General features: G+C 42.3%; 1 protein-coding gene across 4 annotated transcripts in view; it reads left to right on the plus strand.

Moving 5' to 3' along the window:
- Window positions 1-11145: 11145 nt before the first annotated feature.
- GPC6 (glypican 6) overlaps window positions 11146-21361 on the plus strand; it is a 926174-nt gene continuing 915958 nt past the window's right edge. For all 4 annotated transcript variants that reach the window (XM_081948719.1, XM_081948720.1, XM_081948721.1 and 1 more), the window contains exon 1: window positions 11146-11898. In XM_081948719.1, the coding sequence (XP_081804845.1) occupies window positions 11736-11898 (163 nt within the window). In that variant the 5' untranslated portion in view covers window positions 11146-11735. The remainder of the gene's footprint in view (window positions 11899-21361) is intronic.

The raw sequence follows: 21361 nt of genomic DNA on the forward strand, positions 1-21361 counted from the left end.
GGATGCTTTGATCTTGAAACAATTTTTACATCTCTAACAAAAGTCTGCTTTTGGGGCTTTTTTTATTTTTTGGAGATGGGTTTGATGCACATTTCTATTTGCTGCTGCCAAGGGTGGATTGCGGCTGGCATTACTGCCAGTTCGCTGCATGCATGTGCACAGTTGCCTGTAAAATGTTCTGCATATGCGCAGAACATTAAAAACAGACCAAAAAAACAACAACATGCCGGCAACGCCATCAGCAACCGGGGAATCGGTTCAGAGGCATGGCCAGCCTGGGTCGCTGTCGGTTCTGTGACCCAGGCCAACAAACCACTACCAGTTCACCCAAACTGGTGCAAACTGGTAGCAACCCACCTCTGGCTGCTGCTGACATAAGCCATTTCATTAGAAGAAGAGAGAAACAGAGAGTCATTATTAGTGGATCACCCCAAATTCACTCTCTCCACTGAATCCTGTGGCAGATTTATTTTATGTTCAGGCAGAGATATTTATTTGATCGATGATCGGAACAATAAAAAAAAGCATAATTAAAAAAAAACCTGATTTTAAAACTGTATGTAAAATTCTAATGACATAGCATATAGCATAACTCACCCAGGCAAAAATATTTATTCTTCATTAGGCACAGATCTAATTCAGTAATAATTTGTTTCATGAGCTTTAACATCCGTGACAAAAAAATATTAGCTATATTATTATACTGTATGTAATGCTAGGCTTGTTGCCTGATAAGAGAAAAGCTTCTCTAATTCACCTGGCATATGTTCCAATAAGGGAGGTAAGAGATTGATAGTTGGCTTGATAATACGTGCAGTATAACACCCAGTGATGTGCGGTGAGGTTTATGGCTGGTGAGGCTGGTGACGTCATCAGGAAGGTGGGGAATAAGACCACGTGTGCAGGAGGCTGAGGCTGCCTCAGCCTCCTGCACACATGGCCCCATTCCCCGCCTTCCTGAGTCAACATGAAGGGGACCGTGGAGCGCGAGCCACAGGACTGCAGAGCGCTCTCCTCCTGCACACGTGGTCCCATTCCCTGCCTTCCTGAGTCAACATGAAGGGGACTGTGGAGCGCGAGCCAGCGGAGCGTGAGCCGGCGGAGTGCGGTCCGTGATCCCCTTCATGTTGACTCAGGAAGGCAGGGAATCAGACCACGTGTGCCTTTTCCCTTTTCCCTTTTTTTTCTTTTCATGATGAGAGCGGTGAGGCTCTGCCTCCCCTGCCTCCCCTGACCGCACATCCCTGATAACACCACATCTTGGGTGGTTTCTGTTGGATCTGAATTGCAGGGACAAATTATTGTGGAAAAAGCAATTTGGGTTCATCTACCACCGAGAACTGTTGTAGGTAAAGCATCATGGTTAGCTCTGAAAGAAGAACACTTTTGAGTAGGAGTTAGGTATGTCTAGCCTATCAAAGAGAAGAATTAGGGGAGACATGATGACTTGCAATATTCTGTCTTGCAGTATTCTTGCAATGTCTTGCAATATTTAAGGGACTGTCACAGAGGATACTCATTCTTCAAAACACCTGAGGGCAGGATGAGAAGCAGTGGATAGAAGATCATTAAAGACAGTTCCAACCTAGAAGTAAGGAGAAATTTCCTGACAGTGAGAACAATTAATCAATGGAACAGCTTGCTCCCACAGTGATGGGTCTCCAACATTGGAGGTTTTTAAGAGTAGAGTGGACAACCATTTGACCAGGATGGTATAAAGTCTCCTGCATTGAGCAGGGGGTTGGATTAGAAGACCTCTGAGGTCCCTTCCAGCCCTATGATTTTATGTTTTAAGTGTGATTAAATAGTTACTTGGATGCCATCTAATGTATTCCAAATGCTCATTAATATAATGTAAAATTAAGCTCCGTAATGTAATGTGAAATAAGTTCATTCTGCTGCAACATAGAACATACAAGGATCATTGCTCTTCAACAGAACTTTGAGGTATCCCATTGCATGCCTCTCTCTATGTAGATGTAATTCCATTAAAGACTATATGCCAGGTGTCATTGGTCAGCCAGTTGCAAATACTTCTGGTGGTGGTACTGTCTATCCTCCATTGTTCTATCTCACTTTACATTGTTATTATCTGACATTGATTTATCTTACCAAGAAATAAATGGAGGTTTACTTAGTCTTTTGTTGAATATCAAATAATTTGTTCTTAATAATTTGTTTATGGACTAAGGCAGGGGTATCAAACCCATGGCGTCTTGGAGTCGTTACATGACCTATTGCAACTTTTCCCCACTTTGTTTAACCAGGCATGGGCAGGGCCAGCGCGTGACACATCCAGCCTGCAGGCCGCAAGTTTGACATCCCTGGTCTAAGGACAATAGCTGGGTGGAAAAGTCAAACAGGTTTTCTCAAGTTGAGCCATCAAAAACAGAGGAATCCACCGTTGTAAATATCCATATCCATATCCAATTAATATCTATATCTAGATAGATTGATACATCCAGTGGTGGGATTCAGCCAGTTCACACCTATTCAGGAGAACCAGTTGTTAACTTTCTAAGCAGTTCGGAGAACTGGTTGTTGGAAGAAATCTCATTTTGTTTTTTTCCACTTTACAGGGTTAATCCTGTAAGGAAGGCAGGAAGCAAACATTTTGGGGTTGTTTCAAGCCTAATCTTTATTGCCCTGCTTACAGAAACTGCCTCTCCGGTTAACCCTTGTAACAGCTAAGGCGACACGCCCATCGACCTGAATGACATTGAGTTAGCCGTGCCTACTTGGTCACAAGACCACTGTCTACCTAGCTGGTCATTAGGGCAGAGAACCAGTTGTTAAATTATTTGAATCCCACCACTGGATACATCGATAGGTAGGTAGGTAGGCAGGCAGGCAGGCAGGCTGGCAGGCAGGCAGGCTGGCAGGCAGGCAGGCAGGCAGGCAGGCAGGCAGGCAGGCAGGCAGGCAGGCAGGCAGGCAGGCAGGCAGACAGACAGACAGACAGACAGACAGACAGATACACACACACATGCATCATACATACATACATACATACATACATACATACATACATACATAAAGTGTTCCTAATTAGGAGTAGCGTGTCTTGGCTTTTACTTTCAAAGATCCTCCTTCCGGCATTACTGATGCATTTCATACTCATTTAGTACATGGAAAATTGCTTGTTGGAACCTATTTGGGACAGTTTTTGTTCCTAGACCGAGAAGCAGACAGGAAGACAAGAAAAGAAGAACATTACACAGGGGCTCACAGCTCTTACGTTGATAATATATTCTTCCTTGAAATACTTAAGGATGAAAAAAAAATGTTGTCTCAGTCATTACTGCAAACACACAGTCCTACTTTTGTTTTTTCTCTCTCCCATTCTTTCTTAAACAAACAACTGTACTGTTCCCAATTTATACCCGGAAACTTGAAGAAGTAGACAAAAGGAAAAAAACCCAGAAACAAACAAACTGACTACAATTTGGTAAAAATAATTTGCAACTCTTCTTTGTACAACTTTATGCAGGTGTTCCTAGCAATATTTGTTTTTTAAAAATAATAAGAACAGCGGATGTTCTTTTTCTTTCAGCCAGCCAAAGAATTCAGACACTATGAAACTAACATTTCAGTGTCTTTTTTGATTCTCTTTCTTCTGGCTCTGAAGCTGTAAGCCTATGGAGAGAATCAGGAAAAATGTCCAGCACAGGTGCTGGTCAACACTTGGACCGTTCCTCCTTCTTCTAATGTATCTTTCTTTGGCCAAGAGGCAACATGCCAATCCAAGTCTCTCTTAGCCCAAAGCTTTGCATAACTGTTGGTGCTGGCTGGCCTTTTGCACTCCAAGAATCTTCACTTCACATAGGAGCCTAGTTATTTTCCTTCTAACCTACAATTGCTTCCAGATGCCTTGGCATATATTTTATCACAGCTCAAGAGTTACTTAGCACAAGCTCATCAGGGCTCCAAATACGCCTTCTTTTTAATCACAGAAAATTGGATTTCTAATTAATAAGCTTGGTGGGGCACAGAGTGACTTCAAATAAACATATCAAGGAGACATTGAGCACTCTGTAGAAGTTTCTGTCTCAGTTGTATGGGTACCGTAATGTGCTGAACCAGAAATTCTGGTGCTGTGAAGGCTAAACATACCTTTGAAGTGGTGTAAAATGCTCCGGTCTGCTACCGGTTCGCTTCGCTACTGGTTTACTTTGCGCGTGCATGCAAGCTTCACATGCATGTGAAGGTAAGTAGAACAGTGAGAGGAAGGAACAGCTATGCCACACAATTTAGATTCATTAAAAGCAGGATTTCCTGCTTTCTAGCTAATATAAATTGCATGGCACAGCTGATTGTTGCACAGCTGATTGGCAGAACTATTGGTTTACCCAAACTTTTTTATTAGCGTTTCAGGTGAACTAGTAGCATTTTTTACTACCAATTCAGATAAACTGGTCCGAACCGGTAGCTTTTCACCCCTGCTTTGAAGCTCTAGTATCTGTGACTAGGGCTTTTCACTGAAAAAGAAATGTGCTAAAAGTGAGGTCACAATATGGTACTATTCTTTGGAAGGAGAGCAAAAGCATATGAATTGGTCCAAATCTGACTCAAATGTTGAAAATAATCAAAATAGTCTAATCGGTTTAAGTTTTTTATTCAGTTCAACACAATGATGTTGCCCAGGGATTCATGCCAATTTGGAAAATCAGATCAATTCAGAAAAAGTGCCTCTGCAAATACACAAAAACATATAAATCTGCTAAATCAGTCCAGATCTTTCTAAATCAATTCAGAAGGGTGAATTTCGAGATTCAGTTCAGAAAGCCAATTGGATTAGGAAATTAGATTGAACTGCTGTTGAATCAAATCTTTGAACTGAATCTTTGAACACAGCCCTATTTTCCAGAGGGCACATTTAATCTCTCTATCCATACCACATCACAATTCAACAGTAGTCCCCTTATCACTGGCCTTTTAATAAGTTAGTGTTACTTTTCTAAAATGTTTTCTTTGGTGGTAATAGGACAGCCTATACCAGTGATGGCGAACCTTTTTTGGCTCACGTGCCACAAATGGGGGGAGCGCAGGGGGTTCGAGGGCGGGCGTGCCGCACCCATAATACAACATGCGACCCCCCAGTGCGCATGCGCGCACAACGGGCGACCCCCCCCATTTTTACCTTTTTTTTTGCCCTCCCCAGGCTCCAGGGGCTTTATAGGAGCCTGGGGAGGACAAAAAGAGCCTCCCCACCCTCCCGGAGGCTTCAGGGACCATCCCTGAAGACTTTGGAACGCTTAAAACCACCCTCCGAGCAAACCGGAAGTGACTTCCGGGTTGCTCGGAGGGTGGTTTTAAGCGTTCCGAAGGCTTCAGGGACCGTCCGAGGCTTCCCTGATGCCTTCGGAGCGCTTAAAACGACCCTCCGAGCAACCCGGAAGTCACTTCCGGTTTGCTCGGAGGGTGGTTTTAAGCGTTCCAAAGGCTTCAGGGACGGTCCCTGAAGCCTCCAGGGGGGGGAGGCTCTTTTCGCCCTCCCCAGGCTCCTATAAAGCCTCTGGAGCCTGGGGAAGGCAAAAAATAGCTTTTAAAAAGGTGAACTCAGCTGGCCAGTGCGCGCATGCGCGCTGGCCAGCTGACAGGGCAGCACCTCGCGTGCCCTGACAAATGGCTCTGCATGCCACTTGTGGCACGCGTGCCATAGGTTCGCCATCACGGGCCTATACTATTCACCAATGATCTGGGGAGGGCTGCATATCCCTAGCTGCTTAGGCAACAAAACAATGTGACTTCCTGCATTTGCTTATGCACAATTTAGGAAGAATGGCAAATTCTCCCAGCAAAGAGGGAACACATCCTCTCTCCTCCTTAGTCCTTTCACCGACAGGAGTTCTCTTTCATTGATCCATGTTGATGATATAAGCGCCAAATATGATTTACTCTACAATGCTGCGATACCACCTCTGTCATTACAATTAGGATAATGCACTGAAGGAGAAAATAGAAGCGGAGGAACAGACATACAGAAGGAGGGAAGGGTAAAGACTCGTGATTATCACTTTGCTGAAGCAACTACCTTGGCTCTCCACCATTTCAAGGCTTTGGTTTTGACCCAGAAGGACCAGAACGTCTGACAGATGCTTTCAACATTGCAGAGTACAGAATAACAGAGAAGAGAAGCTGGAGATCTTCTAGTTAAATCAAGCTCAAGCAGGAGACGACACACCATTCTGGAAAAATGGATGTCATCTCTTCTTAAAAACCTCCAGTGATGGAGCACCCACAACTTCTGTAGGCAAGTCATTTCATTGATTAATCATCAATACATTTCTCCTTAGTTCTAGGTTTGATCTGTGATAGGTTTCCATCCATTACTTCTTGTCCTGTTCTCAGGTGCTTTGAAGAATAGGCTGGCCTCGTTTTCTGTGACAGTCCCTCAAATATTGGAAGACGATCATGCCACCCCCTAGTCCTTCTCTTTATAAACCAGTACTTCATGATACTATCGGTATCCCTTTGGTAATGCATCCTAGGACTTCTCTCCATGTAGATGCAGTTGCATTGAGAACTACATGTTGTGTGAAGTTGACCAGCCTGTTATGAATGCATCTGGTGGTAATGTTGCTTATTCCATTTTTCTAGGCTGTGGTCTACTTTGACAAATGACTTACTAAAGTCCAAGTATACTCTGTCCACAGTATTTCATTGGTCCACTAATTGGCCCACTAATGCACAGTGGTCATTTTGTCAAAGAAGGCAATAAGGTAACATGATCTGTTTTTGACAAACCCATATTGGCTTTAGTAACAGTTTTGCTTGCTTCTAGATGTTTGAAGAGCTGTCGCTTGATTATCTTTTCCAGGATCTTTTGGGGTATTGATATCAGGCTGATTGGTCTGTACTTTCCTGAATCCATTTTTGCAGACTTGGTTCATCACTTTGTCCCTGGCCAAATGCCAAGACTCACTGAATATCATTTTTTCCTATCTCTCTACTGAGAACCTTCACTGTACCTGGACTCTGGAATGCTCTTCCTGTTATAGGGTATGTATGATGATGTTTTATGGGCTCTAAGTGATGACACCTTGCTATCCTAAGCCATCCATGGATGAGAACTAGATCAATGGCCTTGGGGAGTTTATTTTCCTTCTTTTAAGAAGGAAGTTTTTCTCCATCTTTTAAATGCATATGCTTTTTTGCTGAAGTAATTAGGGTAAGTTAATAATTGGATAGTAAAATGCTTTGAAAGGGGAGTGTAAGACTAAATTAATTGATAAACACCAACTTATATAATGCACCAGAAATAAATAAAAACACCTGGAGGCAGTTTTGGAAGATATTCAGGTTAATTAGAAACGTTGCATTTTTTTCTATTTTATTTCTTTGTCCTCTTCCCCTATGACAGTTCCATTTTTAATTTTTTTTTGCAAATTAATGTATCCAAATATATTCTGCTCAAAGTAGCCAAATTGAGGTTGCATGATGACTTACATTCCCGCAGTAGACATTTCATTTTTCCATGTCATAAGGAAAAGCAACACCATTAATTTCCAAATGGTGATTGAAGAAGTGGCTCAAGGAAGTGAGCCAAGTTACGTGCGGTATATAGGGTTTGAAGGATGCTGTGGGGGATGCACATCTCCTGGAGCTACTCCGTTAATTACATATAAGCCAATCGACTGATTTGAAGAAAAAAAAGTTGAGCTCTCTTCCTGGGTTTTTAACTATAGTCACTTTGCTGAAGTAAGTTACTGTATTCCAACATATGCATAAACATTATCACAGACACCGCTTAATATCTGAAAATTAAGTCAGTGTCAGGAGCAGAATTGTGGGGGGAAGAAATGGGGTCCTATTTATAGCCCTTCTTAACTTTGCTTCCACTTCTGTTCCTTTTCATTAAGTTCAGTACCAACTCCTACAGACAAGATGGAGGAGATTTGATATAGATCTTGTATTATTTTGTATGGTGGTAAATCAATAAGGACAGTCTCTCTTGCTTAATTTTACTGTGCCAGCCGCTATTTACGACACAAAAGAAAGAAAAGAAGGATGGCAGCCTTGATTCCTTCAGTCTTTCTTTTAAGGGGAGAGAAGCCAAAATCTTAACATGAATCAGGCATTAGTCAAACAAAGCCTCCCACTCCCACCTGTAAAAACCCAATCTGTCTTGAAATGGGAGCATGGTTCTAGGTTTGCTAAGAATATAGACGTGAAGGCAGGTATTTTTTCTCTCTAATATTCTTTAATGGGCTATTTCTTACATCCAGGCTCCCTTTTTCTTTCAGATAAATACCATAGCTAAAAAAGGCACCCTTCCATTAGATTCTTTTTCTTTCTATCATAAATGTGATACCTGACCATCATTCCTTATCTGTATTCTAATTTCAAAGAGTGATCAGATATGAACCGTGAGCATTCAGCCACAGGATGGCAGCAAAAAGCTACACAACACTCAGGCTCTTTGCTGCCATCTAATGTTTGAGTAAAGGTTTGCACCTTAAACCTGGTAGCGCAAGTGACAGTTCCATAAGAGCGGAAAGGAGGCTGCGGGGTGGGAGTGTGGCAGGGGTGGGTTCCTGCCAGTTCTAACCTCTTCTATAGAAGAGGTTCCACAAATCTACAGTGGCGTTTAGATCCGATTCCAGCTCCCTTCCCCCACCTGTCTGCACATCATCAAGATGAAGAGCGAGAGAAGGAAGTCCACAAGTCTTAAAGCTGTCAAGTTTGAACACTTCTGGTTTTTTTTTTCTAAAGGGTTAGGGGTGCAAGGGTTTTGTAACTTGACAGCTTTAAGACTTGCATGCTTCAAATGCCAGAGTTTATGAGCAAACATTTTGGTTGCTAAGCAAGAGCGTTGTTAAGTGAGTTTCACCACATTTTACAAGTTGGCCACGCCCACCCGGTCACTTGGCTGGCAAGCCACTTCCACCCGGTCACATGGTCCGCAAGCCACTCCCACAAAGCAGGCCACACCTACAGAAGAGGTTCTAAAAAATTTTGAAACCCACCACTGGAGTGTGGGGAATGGACCATTAGACCTGGAATCCTTTCTGTCCCCCAAAAAAGGCAAACCTGAGGATCAGATTGTCCCCTTGGTTTTTGTTCAGGTGTGTGAGGATTTCTCCCTTACAAAAGGGAAAATAACAGCTGCTCTTTCTTATTGTTTTAGCCCTGCAGCTGGGTGGATCGGGCCCTTCACAGTCACTCTCCATGACTGTACAAGTGTTTCCTTACATTGAGTGGGACTCTCGGTGATCTCATGGACCTGTGTAGTAAGTTTCCTGGACTTCTGTAGAAGAAAATTTGTCCCTGTTTTTTTTCCCGAGACGTCTTTCAACTTCCAGTGTGGCCCTCAGCCTAAATTACTCAGCACTCACAATACTTGGAGAGCCTGGGCTGAAACAGGGTTGGGAACTTTGAAGTAAATGGAGATTTTACAGTATCCTTCCCCTGCCATGCCCACCAAGCCACACCCACAAAACCAGTATTAAAAAAAATTGAATTCCACCACTGGCCCATGGGACAGGGCAACAAGGTGATAGAAAAAGGAAACGCAGCCTGGCTGCATCCCCTTGACCACTTGTTTTCTGTGACTACCTCCGGGTAGCCACTGGGCCAAACCAGATGTGGCGGGCATGTTTGGTTTGAAAAGCCTCCCTTACCCAGCCCTCTTTGAGTGACCAACCCAACAGAACGCCTTCCCCATCAGTGGACTGTCCAAGAGGAGTTGCCCCATAAACAAAGAAAAGGGCCGGGGAACACCCAGAGTATGAGAGAGAATAGCTCCCATTCCTTCCCCACTCCAGGGAAAGGTTACTGCAAAATCCCTATTTCCTCCCTATCAGCTGGGACGCAGGAGGCAGTGAAGAGATGGGGGCATGGCCAGCCAGAGGTGGTATTTGCCAGTTCTCCAAACTACTTAAAATTTCCGCTACCGGTTCTCCAGAACTGGTCAGAACCTGCTGAATACCACCTCTGCCATGGGCAGATTGTGTGTGTGTGTGTCTGCCTGCCAGAAGGAAAAGAAAGCAAAGTTGCCCCTCTTCTGTCCCCCTCCCCCTTTAAAACAATCCTGGCAGATTTAAGCAGCCCATCGGCAGCCCTCTTGGGGAGGTCCCTCTCTCAAGCCGCCCTTCCCTCCCCCAGATGTGCTGAATCTGTAAAGCACCAGATTGGAAGTGCCCCGATGACACCCATCCCCCTCCAAACCTTTCTGAGACCAGAGGCGGCTTCTTGGCTCTTTCTTTCTTTCTTTCTTTCTTTCTTTCTTTCTTTCTTTCTTTCTTTCTTTCTTTCTTTCTTTCTTTCTTTCTTCTTTCTTTCTCTCTCCCCCTCCCTCCCTTCTTTCTTTCTTTCTTTTCTTTCTTTCATTTGTTTTGTCAAGCATGTATAACAGATATAAGTATATACAAGATTATGAATACATGAAATGGATATGAATAAATGGGGTTGTTAGGACAGGGACGGTAGGCACATCGGTGCCTTATGCCTCCCCTTATAGACCTCTTAGGAATGGGGTGAGGTCAACAGTAGACAGTCTTAGGTTAAAGTTATGGGAGGTTGGAGGATGTAAAGTCAGGTAGTGGATTCCAGGCATTGACCACTCTTGTTGCTGAAGTGGTTATTTTTCTGCAACCGAGTTTGGAGCGGTTTACCTCAAGTTTGTATCTAGCGTGTGCTCGTGTCATGTTATGGTTGAAGCTGAAGTAATCACGGGCAGGTAGAACATCGTAGCAGATAATTTTATGTACTACGCTTAGGTGAGACCCAAGGTGCGGCCGAAGACAACGTCCAATGTTCATTCCCGGGAAGAGGGGGGCAGGAGAAAGAGGCATTCTTCCCAGTCCCACGTCCCCCCCCCCTCCGCCCAACCACCTCGACCCCTCCATTCCATTCGGGGAAAGGGGGGCACACACAGAGAGAGTGAGTGTGTGAGGGGGGGAAAGAAAATCCGCCCCGGGTTTTCCTTCCCGCCCTTCTTTCTGTAAGCCGGCTCGGCAATTTGGAGCACGTTTCGCTCGCGCTGCCGTGTGCGCGTCCGCAGCTCGCTCGGCTGCTCCGGGTAGCCTCGCGCGCGGCTCAGCCGCGGCTTCCCTCTGATCTCCGGCGAGGCGAGCCTCTCTCTCTCTCTCTTTTTTCTCCCCCACCGCTTGATGTCTGCCTCTCACCCGGGCGAAACGCGTCTCGCCGCGCCAGCCAATCCTCGCTTTCCCGCGCGGCGCTTCCTCCCCGCTGCCTTCAACCTGAGCGCGCGGCTCGGTCGCCTTCGCTGCTCCCTCGACCGGGCACCCACGGCCCCGCGCAACCCGGGGCGCGGGGGAGAGACTTGAAACCCCCTTCCGCCCCGCCGCCGCCGCCGGCCGAGGACCCACGGGAGGAGTGGGCGAAAGAGGAAGCGAGGCAGCGGCTCTTGGCGCCCTTCGGCTCGGGCTCCCATCCCCGTAGCCGGCTGCTCAAAGTTTGCGGGGCTCGCTCGGGGAGGTCTGCGTGGCGCCTAGACACGCGCGGGTGGGGTCTCGGGGAAGGCACTTCGCGCTGGAGGGCTCCGCTCGGCGCCTTTTGGAAGAAGAAGAGGAAGAGGAGGAGGAGGAAGAGGAGGAAGAAGAAGAGGAGGAGGAGAAGGAGGAAGAAGGAGGAGAAGAGGAACCGTTCTCGGGGATTTATTTTTCCAGTGGATTTGGAGTCCCTGTTTTTTTTTTCCAAGCCAGCGGGTCGGGTCTTTTTTTGGGGGGGATCCGTATTTTTCTCTTGGAAAGAAAATTTGGGGAGTCAGCATGGTTGCCGGGATGGGGGCGCTGCTTTGGGCTCCCCTCGGGCTGTTGCTGTCACTTCGAGCCGGAGCCGCTGACGTGAAAGCGCGGAGCTGCGGCGAGGTGCGGGAGGCGTACAAAACGAAAGGCTTCAGCCTGGTCAACATCCCCTATCAGGAGATCGCAGGTAAGGCACCTGGGGAGGCGGCGCGGCGGGCGCGGGGCGACGGAGCTTCTCTTTTGGGGGTGCCTTTGGCGGCGGCAGCGTGTGTGTTTCCTTTTTGACGTTGCCCACCTTCTGGGTTTGACTTTTCCCTGGATCTCGCCTTCCTCCGTAGAAGAGAGCAGCGGTGGCTTTCTCCCCTCCGAGCCCCGCTTGGGAGCAGTTGAACTAGCCATGAATTGCTTCATTGTGCAATGAATAGAGAATCCTTTTTGAAAATTTCTAAAGCGACTTTCAGGGGATAGACAAATTGGGAGACGGAAGAGAGAGACAGAGAGGAGAGGCTTGGCAACAACTTTCTTTCCTTCCTTCTTTCCTTCTTTTCCTTCCTTCCTTCTTTCCTTCCTTTCTTCTGTCCTTCTTCTTTCTTCTTCTTTCTAAAACTAAAACTTGGGGCGGGGGGGGGAGTCCCTGCTGGGAAGAAGGAAAGAAAAGAAGGATGGAAAGAAGGAAGAAAGGAAGGAAAGAAAGGAAGGAAAGAAAAGGAAGAAAAGAAGGAAGGAAGAAAAGAAGGAAGGAAGGAAATAAGGATTTCCTTCCTTATTTCCTTCTTTCATTTACTTTCTTTCCTTGATTCCTTCTTCCATCTTTCCTTCTGTCCTTCCTTCTTTTCTTCTTTCCTTCTTCCCAACAGTGACTCCCCCTTCCCCCGAAGTTTTTAGTTGGCTTCAAAGAATTCAACAGCTGGAATACAAGCAGTTGGTTCTCTTCTACAATCTTGGATAACGTTGTCCACGGAATCTAGCATTAATTTATAAGCTTCCAGGATACTGTGGAACATATGCATAAAGTTCTTCAGCTTGAAACGGGAGGAACCTTACAGGGCTTCAACTTTTTAGCTGACCACAACCAGTAACAATTGTCCTTTGCCAGTAGGGTGTGCTCTTTATCATACAGGAGTCCTACTGCTTCTATTTGGCAAAACACCTGTAAAAGATACATTTCTTCCTACACCTGAGGGAGATTGAAAACACCAGAACATTAGAAAGTAAAACAACACAAAACTGGGTAGATAAGTTATTGTGAAAGACATGCCTTTAAATTGTGTCTTTTTATATGTATGTCCATTGAGATTTCCCTTTTCTTTTTGCACAATTATGGCACAATGTGTGAAGTTTCTGGCAAGGGCTTCTGCCTTTTTCATTGTAAGCCAAGCTGTATTCTTTCTATGTACGGGGAGAATCTTTAAGCCACTTTGGCAACAAGAAATGATAGGAATTGTAGTCCCCTTATGCTGTAGTAGTCCCATTAAGCCTGGGAACTGCTGTAGTGCTCTCATTGTTGTCTCTCCCAGACTTGGTTGAATGAATGCATGACTAAGGGGGGGGGGGGAGTTGTATTTGTGAGTGAAAGGGTACTAGAATTAACGGGTGAAACGTGCTGTCCATAATTTTCAAAACTGAATGAAACCCCTCATTGATATACACTGAGTTTCATACACCATCTTCCAGTGAGTCTTCTGTACAGCTGAATAGCATACTGTAATAATGCTTTTTTTTTAAAAAAATGGATGTAGTAGTCATTTTTAATGTCCCTATAAAATAGAAACAAACATATGAAATTAAAATGAATTTTACCCTTCTACCTTGCCCTGTTCCAGTTGGGTTAATTTCATTTGAAGTGGCTTGGCTAAAGTTGTAAACTGGGGTCCTTTCCCAGATTGAATTGGGCATGAATATATTTGGAGGACTGAGTTTGATGTGGCATTAATTGTGCAATTCATTCATACTTTAAATAAATAAATAGAAGCTTCAGCCCAGATATTGCTTACTATTTACAATGGAGCAGGGATTAAAAACTCTCTTCTTGAGGTATAGAGTAGCTTAGGGAAGATGTTTCTTAACATAATTAATTTTCTTTCCCTTCCTTGTGGTGCTAACGTTTTCCAAGGTCTTCTCTTGATATTTTTTAAAAATATATACAGTAATTGTACCCATATTTGCTCTCATAGTTATACCCATAATTGTATCTTCATAATAAGACCTCTCAACATTTTTTGAGACACACTTCCAATTATAAACAATCAAAACAATCCATGCAGTTCTCAGAAAAATGTTACATTATGTGTGGTATGCTTGTTATGTCCTATTCATAGCAGAGGAGGAAAAAAAATCTCTGTGTATTTAAGGTTGGAGAGTAATATTGAATTGCACAACTTTTCTCAACCAATAAAAGGAAGCTGTAAGATTTTCACAAGAAACGGAGGCTGTTTCAAACTTGTTATTTTGTGTATGAGTAAAAACATGGCAGTCATAAATTGTGAGTAAGTGCTGATCTGGTCTGACTTGGCATGTGGAGCTGACTTTCAGGTCATTGGATCAGCCTATAGCTATATAGATTAAAGTCTGGGTTGATATAATATAAAGCTCTAGCTGGCATGAGCTGAAATGGTTGGAGGAATAATTCTTTTAGCTTCTTTAAGAATAGTTTGAAAGATGCAAACCACATCCTTTCAAGGTTTTTTTTTAAATAAACTATTGGGTAATTTGTTTATTCAGTTCTTAATTGCATTTATATCATAAATTATATCCTTATATGTTGGGTTGTAAAAGAAAGCACTTTGTGGTTGAGTATAATCTTCTTGGTTCAAGTCCAACATTTTAATAGTTATAAGGGAGAATTTAAACAGCATTGTTTGGTGGTGGGGGGTGTGGATTCATTTTTACTACTTCACTGTTTCTTTGGAGGTCCAAATAACACCAAAGTATTTCAGCCCTCTCAGTGGAGTGGAGCTGTGTTTTTCTGTTGCCCTTTCTAATGAATTTCACATAGATAGCCTTCTAATGCAACATCACCTCAAATTTTGGGCACCAGAGACCGGTTCCACGGAGAGAGGTTTTTCTGTGGACCGGAGGGAGGGGCACGTGGTTTCGTGGACTGCTTCCATCCCGCAGATGGGGCTTCACTTATTTTTGCAGCCTGGTTTCTGTTTTAATGTTATCATTTGTGCAGAAATTCAATTGTCTCTCATGCTGTATGCAAGTACACAATTCTGTGCCTCCTTGTGCTGTCTTAGAATCACAGCATCAGAGAATGTGCTGGTCTGGACCATTTTAGGAAAAAAACCAGAAGTATATTTTTATGGAGTAAAATTACGGTATGTCCCTTTTGACAGTGGCTGGGAGAGAAATATTACAAGCAGAACTAGTTTGCTTATAAACCAAATTGGGATTCTGGAACCGAGGTGGAAAAATGGCCAACAAAAATAAGAGAGCTTCAACTTTTCAGGACTGTTAAAATTCTTGTGTTCTGTTTTCCTTCTCTCTCTCTCTCTCTTTCCACCCCACCATTAACTTGCTAATGATTTATAGCATATATTTTCTTTAGGCTGAATTTAAAAGTGTTCTTCAGTCAGGTTTTCCCTACAATAATTGTTCTTTTCTTTTAAGTCAGTGATAGACAATGTCCTCTTAAGACTCTGCTCCTTATTATTATTTATTTTCAAAAGCATTCCTGCTGAACTAGGTTGTCATTTTTATCCAATAAACTTCATATCCCCTCTCAGCTCCTCTGGTTTAGGGATGACTCCTACCACAAAGCCTGGAAAAGCTTCCATAATTGATGTTGAAGTATTCACAAAGTAGCGGAAATAAGTGGTGGGAAGACTAATAATCAGCCTTTGGTTTAAATACCGACATTAATCAGTGTTAAATCCGATATTGCTTTTCAACTTTGTCTTAAGATTTCAACACCATCAGCTCCCCTCTGTGGTGCGTGGAATATGAATATTGCTGCTAATCCAAGTGGATTCTTTTCTTTTTATTAAGCTTCATTGACTTTTGGGTTCTGTGGGTTTAACTCCAGTTGATGCAAGTTAATGGAAACATTTCAGTTTGATTATATCTATTTGAGGGAGAGGTTGGGTTGTTTTAAGGGAATATAATTAGCGGTATGGTCTTTTGTGCCTAGCACTGAGTGCTTTGATTAGAGGAAAACTAGCTTGGAAAAAGACACTTGGGCATTAAATGTTGCGATTATTATTTTGCCACCACCTGCGATAATTCTTTTGTGACCGCCCACAGCCAATTTAACCACTTAATGCAGATATTATCTGTGCATCTGTTTTTGTTACTCCTTAACAAGGTTATATATAAATCAATTAATTCAGGTGTTCATGTGCAACTTTAATGATGCTTCAGGTTTTGGAGAATCTGAAATGAATAGAATATAAACAAATAACTGGCTGTATCTTGACTTTTTCTTAATGTAGAGTTTTAGGTGTGGGTGTACATGATTATATGTTAAGGTGCACATGCTTAGATTTTTTCAAAAAAATAGTCATAAGGTGGGTTACCTATTTAAAACAGATTTGTTATTCATTTCATAATATAAGAGGAAGGAATTGAGAAGTTTACTTTTGTTAGAATAAACCAAGTGAAAGTTATTGGGGCTTTTTTTTGATGAAAGTCTTAAAAAGGGATAATCTAGACCTTCTATGCCTCGTAGAAATACCATATCTTATTTGTTTTCTAGAAAACCACATAGCTTATATGGACTTCAGAAATAAAACTTGATTTAAAGGAGTCTTAATTTTTATTCTCTAAAACGTGAACGGAAGGCAGACTTTAAAAAGGATAAAAACCAATTTGTGCTTTCATTTAAGTGGAATCAAAACACATAGAGATGAATCATAATGGATCTTACATTTCTCCTAAAGACCCTTGAGTGTATAAAATGTTTAAAAACTCAGATACTCAAACATTGTCATTCCTTTTGATTTTGTATAGCCAAGATTTCTCAAGATTTTTTTTTATTCTAGATGATGATACAGCACAGTGTCATGTATAACAGTTTATGATTTAGTATTTGCAGCATTTTTGGCCTTCTCAGAATATTGTTTAGAAACCACAGCCATTATCTAGCAGAATGCTTACTACTTTGCTGTTCTATTAAACTGATGTTAAATTGTTAAGTGTAACTTTTTATGCGCCAGCTAGCAAATTTCGAAACAGAACACATACATCTAAATCTGTTCAGGGATTTCTGCATGAAGAATGTGCTGTGTTGCAAATTCTTTGAGAGTCCTGGATGGCTAAGCAACATTTTCATTCTGGAAAGATTCTGCTTCATAACACAAAATTTGACAAGAGATTTTCAAATTCATTATCTCTCTCTCCCTCTCCCTTCCTCCCTCCCTCTCTCTTTCTATCACTGTCCTCTGAACTGCATATAGGTCACGCAGCAAGATAGCAATTCTAAAAATAAAATCAATCCTACAAAACAGGACAAATTCAGTGTTCAAGCCAAATCATTGTCCAGACCCAAACCCTGCAGAAGAGTTGTGGCAGCTTCTGAAGTGAGCATCTCACGGTAGAAAAGCTTCAAATATTACTCAAATGAAGCAGTTTGCCATGGAGAAATGCACAAATTCCTGCACAGAGCACAAGACACTAATTACCAATTATGGTTAATTGTTTGGGCACAGATATGGCAGTTAAAGGTAGTATGACCAGTCATGTAAAGAAACAATTACATTTTTAGACTGGCACATTGCATGTTGGATGACTTTATGACATTAAGTGAAAGAAGCACCCGACCTAATCACTTGAGTCCATTGATATGGACAAACAAAGATGATTAGGGGACTGGAGACTAAAACATATGAAGAACGGTTGCAGGAACTGGGTATGTTTAGCTTAAGAGAAAGAAGGACTAGGGGAGACATGATAGCAGTGTTCCAATATCTCAGAGGTTGCCACAAAGAAGAGGGAGTCAAACTATTCTCCAAAGCACCTGAGGGTAGAACAAGAAGCAATGGGTGGAAAGTAATCAAGGAGAGAAGCAACTTAGAACTGAGGAGAAACTTCCTGACAGTTAGAACAATTAATCAGTGGAACAGCTTGCCTCCAGAAGTTGTGAATGCCCCAACACTGGAAGTCTTTAAGAAGATGTTGGATAGCTATTTGTCTGAAACGGTATAGGTTTTCCTGCCTAGGCAGGGGGTTGGACTAGAAGACCTCCAAGGTCCCTTCCAACTCTACTATTGTATTGTATTATTGTATTATATATTAGTGGGGCATTTATGAAGGTTTGACAACATTCGGTGGCAAAGATACACTAACATCTGAAGGGTCCAAAAGAGGAAGGAAGGTATTTTCTCAGAACTGTAACATAGAAAGTAGCTGTTCTCTGTGTTACTGGCCTGCTGGTGAAAGCCCAGACATGCTGGGCAGGCCATGTTGCAAGGATACCAGACCATCGCATCCCCAAACAGCTCCTCTATGGTGAACTGTCTCAAGGAAAGTGATCGCACGGGGGACAAAGGAAGTGATACAAAGATACGTTGAAAGCCTCCTTAAAGTCCCTGGATATCAACACCACCTCCTGGGAAACCCTGGCACAAGATTATAGACATGGCGCATGCTGATCCACCAAGGCTGCCAGACATCTGAGGACAGAAGAACAACCCATAGCACAAGAGAAGCGAGCACTCCGCAAAGCCAGAGCTGCAAATGCTGCAACAATGGTGCCCACACATGTCTGCCCGACAAGTGGCAGAACATTTCATGCCCGTATTGGGTTTGCCAGCCACCTGCGGACCAGTGGTGGGTTTCCAATTTTTTTCTACCAGTTCACGTGCGTGCGACACTTCTGCGCATGCAGAAGTGTCACACGCATGCGCAGAAGTTTCCGGGCTGGTGGGCGGAGCCTCCTCCGCCACCGCCTCTACCAGTGTAGCCCAATCCAGGCCGAACCAACAGAAACCCACCTCTGCTGCAGATACATCTTGGACAGCCCACCACCTGTTAGATGACAAGGTCCTCTTCGAACACGATGGATGAACATCATCACTGGGCCATAGAAATTAGCTTCAAAATGAAATTATATTGGCAATATTTGTCTTTGGTAAAGTAATATTGATCAGCTGGCTTAAAAGGCTATGTGTGCAATAAATTGTAATTCTGTTGCAGCAAACAAGCACATATTTGAAAAGATAATTTCAAAACTAACATTTGGTTAAGGTATCTTGGAATGAGAGTTACCATCAAGTAGCAGAAGCTTTTGTGAGATGTAGAGGAGTATTATAAATAAAATCAGAACAGAGAAATCAAATTCTAAGGGAATTTTTGGGTTGAAATGTATGTTTTTGTATCTTTAGGTAGGTACAAAAGTCTATGGAGATTTTCAGTCACCCGGGTCATTGTTGTCCCAAGTTTTTCCAACAACTGGACAACTGGACTTTCTTGGTTTTTTTCTTTCAAGACTTTTCACTTCTCTTCCAAGAAGTTTCTTCAACTCTGACTAGATGGTGGGAATGGAAGGATTTGTATTCTTTGCTGACATCTGGTCATTTGTATTCCTTTTAGAGAGTCATTGAGGCCACTTGGAAGTTTGTCTGTGTCCTCAGGGTCACCTGAGTAGTGCAAATGGGCGTGGAGTCTTCTTGACTGCAGGATGTTTTCTGCCCGGTGTCTCTTCACTGTTGAAGATAGGTGCAGGCTGTTGGGGAGGAGTTTATGTTGTCTGCATCTCAAACTAAAGCGCAAGTGTTTCCTGTAATCTGCAATTTTTCTGGAAATCTGTTCATACTCCCATACCATTCGAAAGGTGTTCACCCCAAATTTCAAGTCCATGGAGATACTCAGTCATCCAGGTCATAGTTGTTTCACAGGTACCATTTTAGGAGGCAACTGGACTTTCTTGTGTTTTCTTTGAAGATGTTTCATTTCCCATCCAAGAAGCTTCTTCAGCTCTCGGTAGGTCTGAAGAACACCTGAGTTTAAAACTTGAGACAGCACTTTCTGTTATAAACAATTTATTTAATTTATTGATATAATTCTCTGCACAGCTCAATGCTAAATGAGATGGAGTTGTAGGTTCACTTGGCGTAAGGCAACATCCTTCAGAATCAGTACTGAATCAGAAGTTCATTAGCAGCTTTAATCCCTTGCTAATCTCTATAAAATATTTTATTTTCAATTTATGGATTATAATTATTGATTCCAGATGTCATTCAGCTATGGGAAGTACATAAGCAGCAAAGGGCTTTCCATATTTTTTTAATACTTCCACTCTATCAGTGTCCAACATGGGGTGCTTAGGATGAGCCAACCTTTTGTGTATTGACAGTGTGCAGATATATCACATGTTGTTTCTTGTCAAAGAAGGAAAGTAACCTTGTTAACAGCACAGTCAAGTGGAAGTTCGACCATCTTACATTTTATTGATCTTGGACAATTCATTTTAACATTGATATTAAGAGATAGATCTCAACCAGCTTTAAAAAAAGACATGAATCATTTTTTTCATATATTGACAGGTTTTGGCAGGTCAGTCTGTCAAGCAACAGTTCTATATCTTAAAAAATGTTAGGTGATTTCATCCGGCTGGTTCATTACCATTCCAGCTAAGAATATTTCTATGTATCTGTCAATAAATCATGTTCATAATAAATTATAATTGAAAACTAGGAATGCATAAAGCTGAAGTTTTTCCTTAATGGAAAGCATTCCAGTGGGACCCCATAGAACATATTTATTTTAGCTAATCTGATCCTATTTCTTTACTTTTCTCTTCACAAAACTGTTTTTGAAGGTTGGAGAACTCTGTTCGGTATTCATAAAATTGATTTAAAACATCATTATGTAATGGTTTCAACTGATTTTGAGTTGGATTCTACTTATAGATCATTAAGAATTATATTTTGTTATAATTGATAAAAGTAAATTATAATCTTAATACATGGGAAATAACCAAGATGATCATTTTTCAATATTTAGAGATAATTCTGCAATTACAGTCTTGAATTTTAGATATAAACTAGCTGATAACCTGGCGTTCCTTGGTTATTTATTAATAGGGGGAAAATGTCCAGATCAAATGTAATTTCTAATGTTTGATTTCCCCCTTACCAAAGGTAGCCTCCTTGTGGAGTACTGTGGTTCCATTACCATGATGACTCCACTGTGCTGTACAGTAGAAACCAGTATGGTAGTACGGCACAAGAGGCTGTATCTTAACAGAACTCACATCCCAATGGGTGTTAGAGGTGTCTTCCCCACAGCCCACAGTATTTTTCTCCAGGGAGTAAGTTATCTGTGTACCAAGTTTGGTTGAAATTGCTCGAGGCATTCCAGAGTTACACACACACACACACACAGAGAGAGAGAGAGAGAGAGAGAGAGAGAGAGAGAGAGAGAGAGAGAGAGAGAGAGAGAGAGAGAGAGATATTTATATACATACATACATATATACATACATACATACAGTACATACATGTATACCGGTATGTATGTATGCTAGTAACACAAATTGAGGTGTTAATATAATATGTTTATATTAACTTATATTATATTATAGTATGGAGAGTACTTGCTTACAAAGTTGCCAAGAGTTCAACATGACTAAATGGTTAAAACAACAAGTTTAAAATGGAGGGTTTTGTTCATTTTTCTACACTGTTGTAAATTAACAAATTATAGCCTAA

Source organism: Natrix helvetica, assembly GCF_964273705.1.
Source record: "Natrix helvetica genome assembly, chromosome: 3".
Lineage (NCBI taxonomy): Eukaryota > Metazoa > Chordata > Lepidosauria > Squamata > Natricidae > Natrix > Natrix helvetica.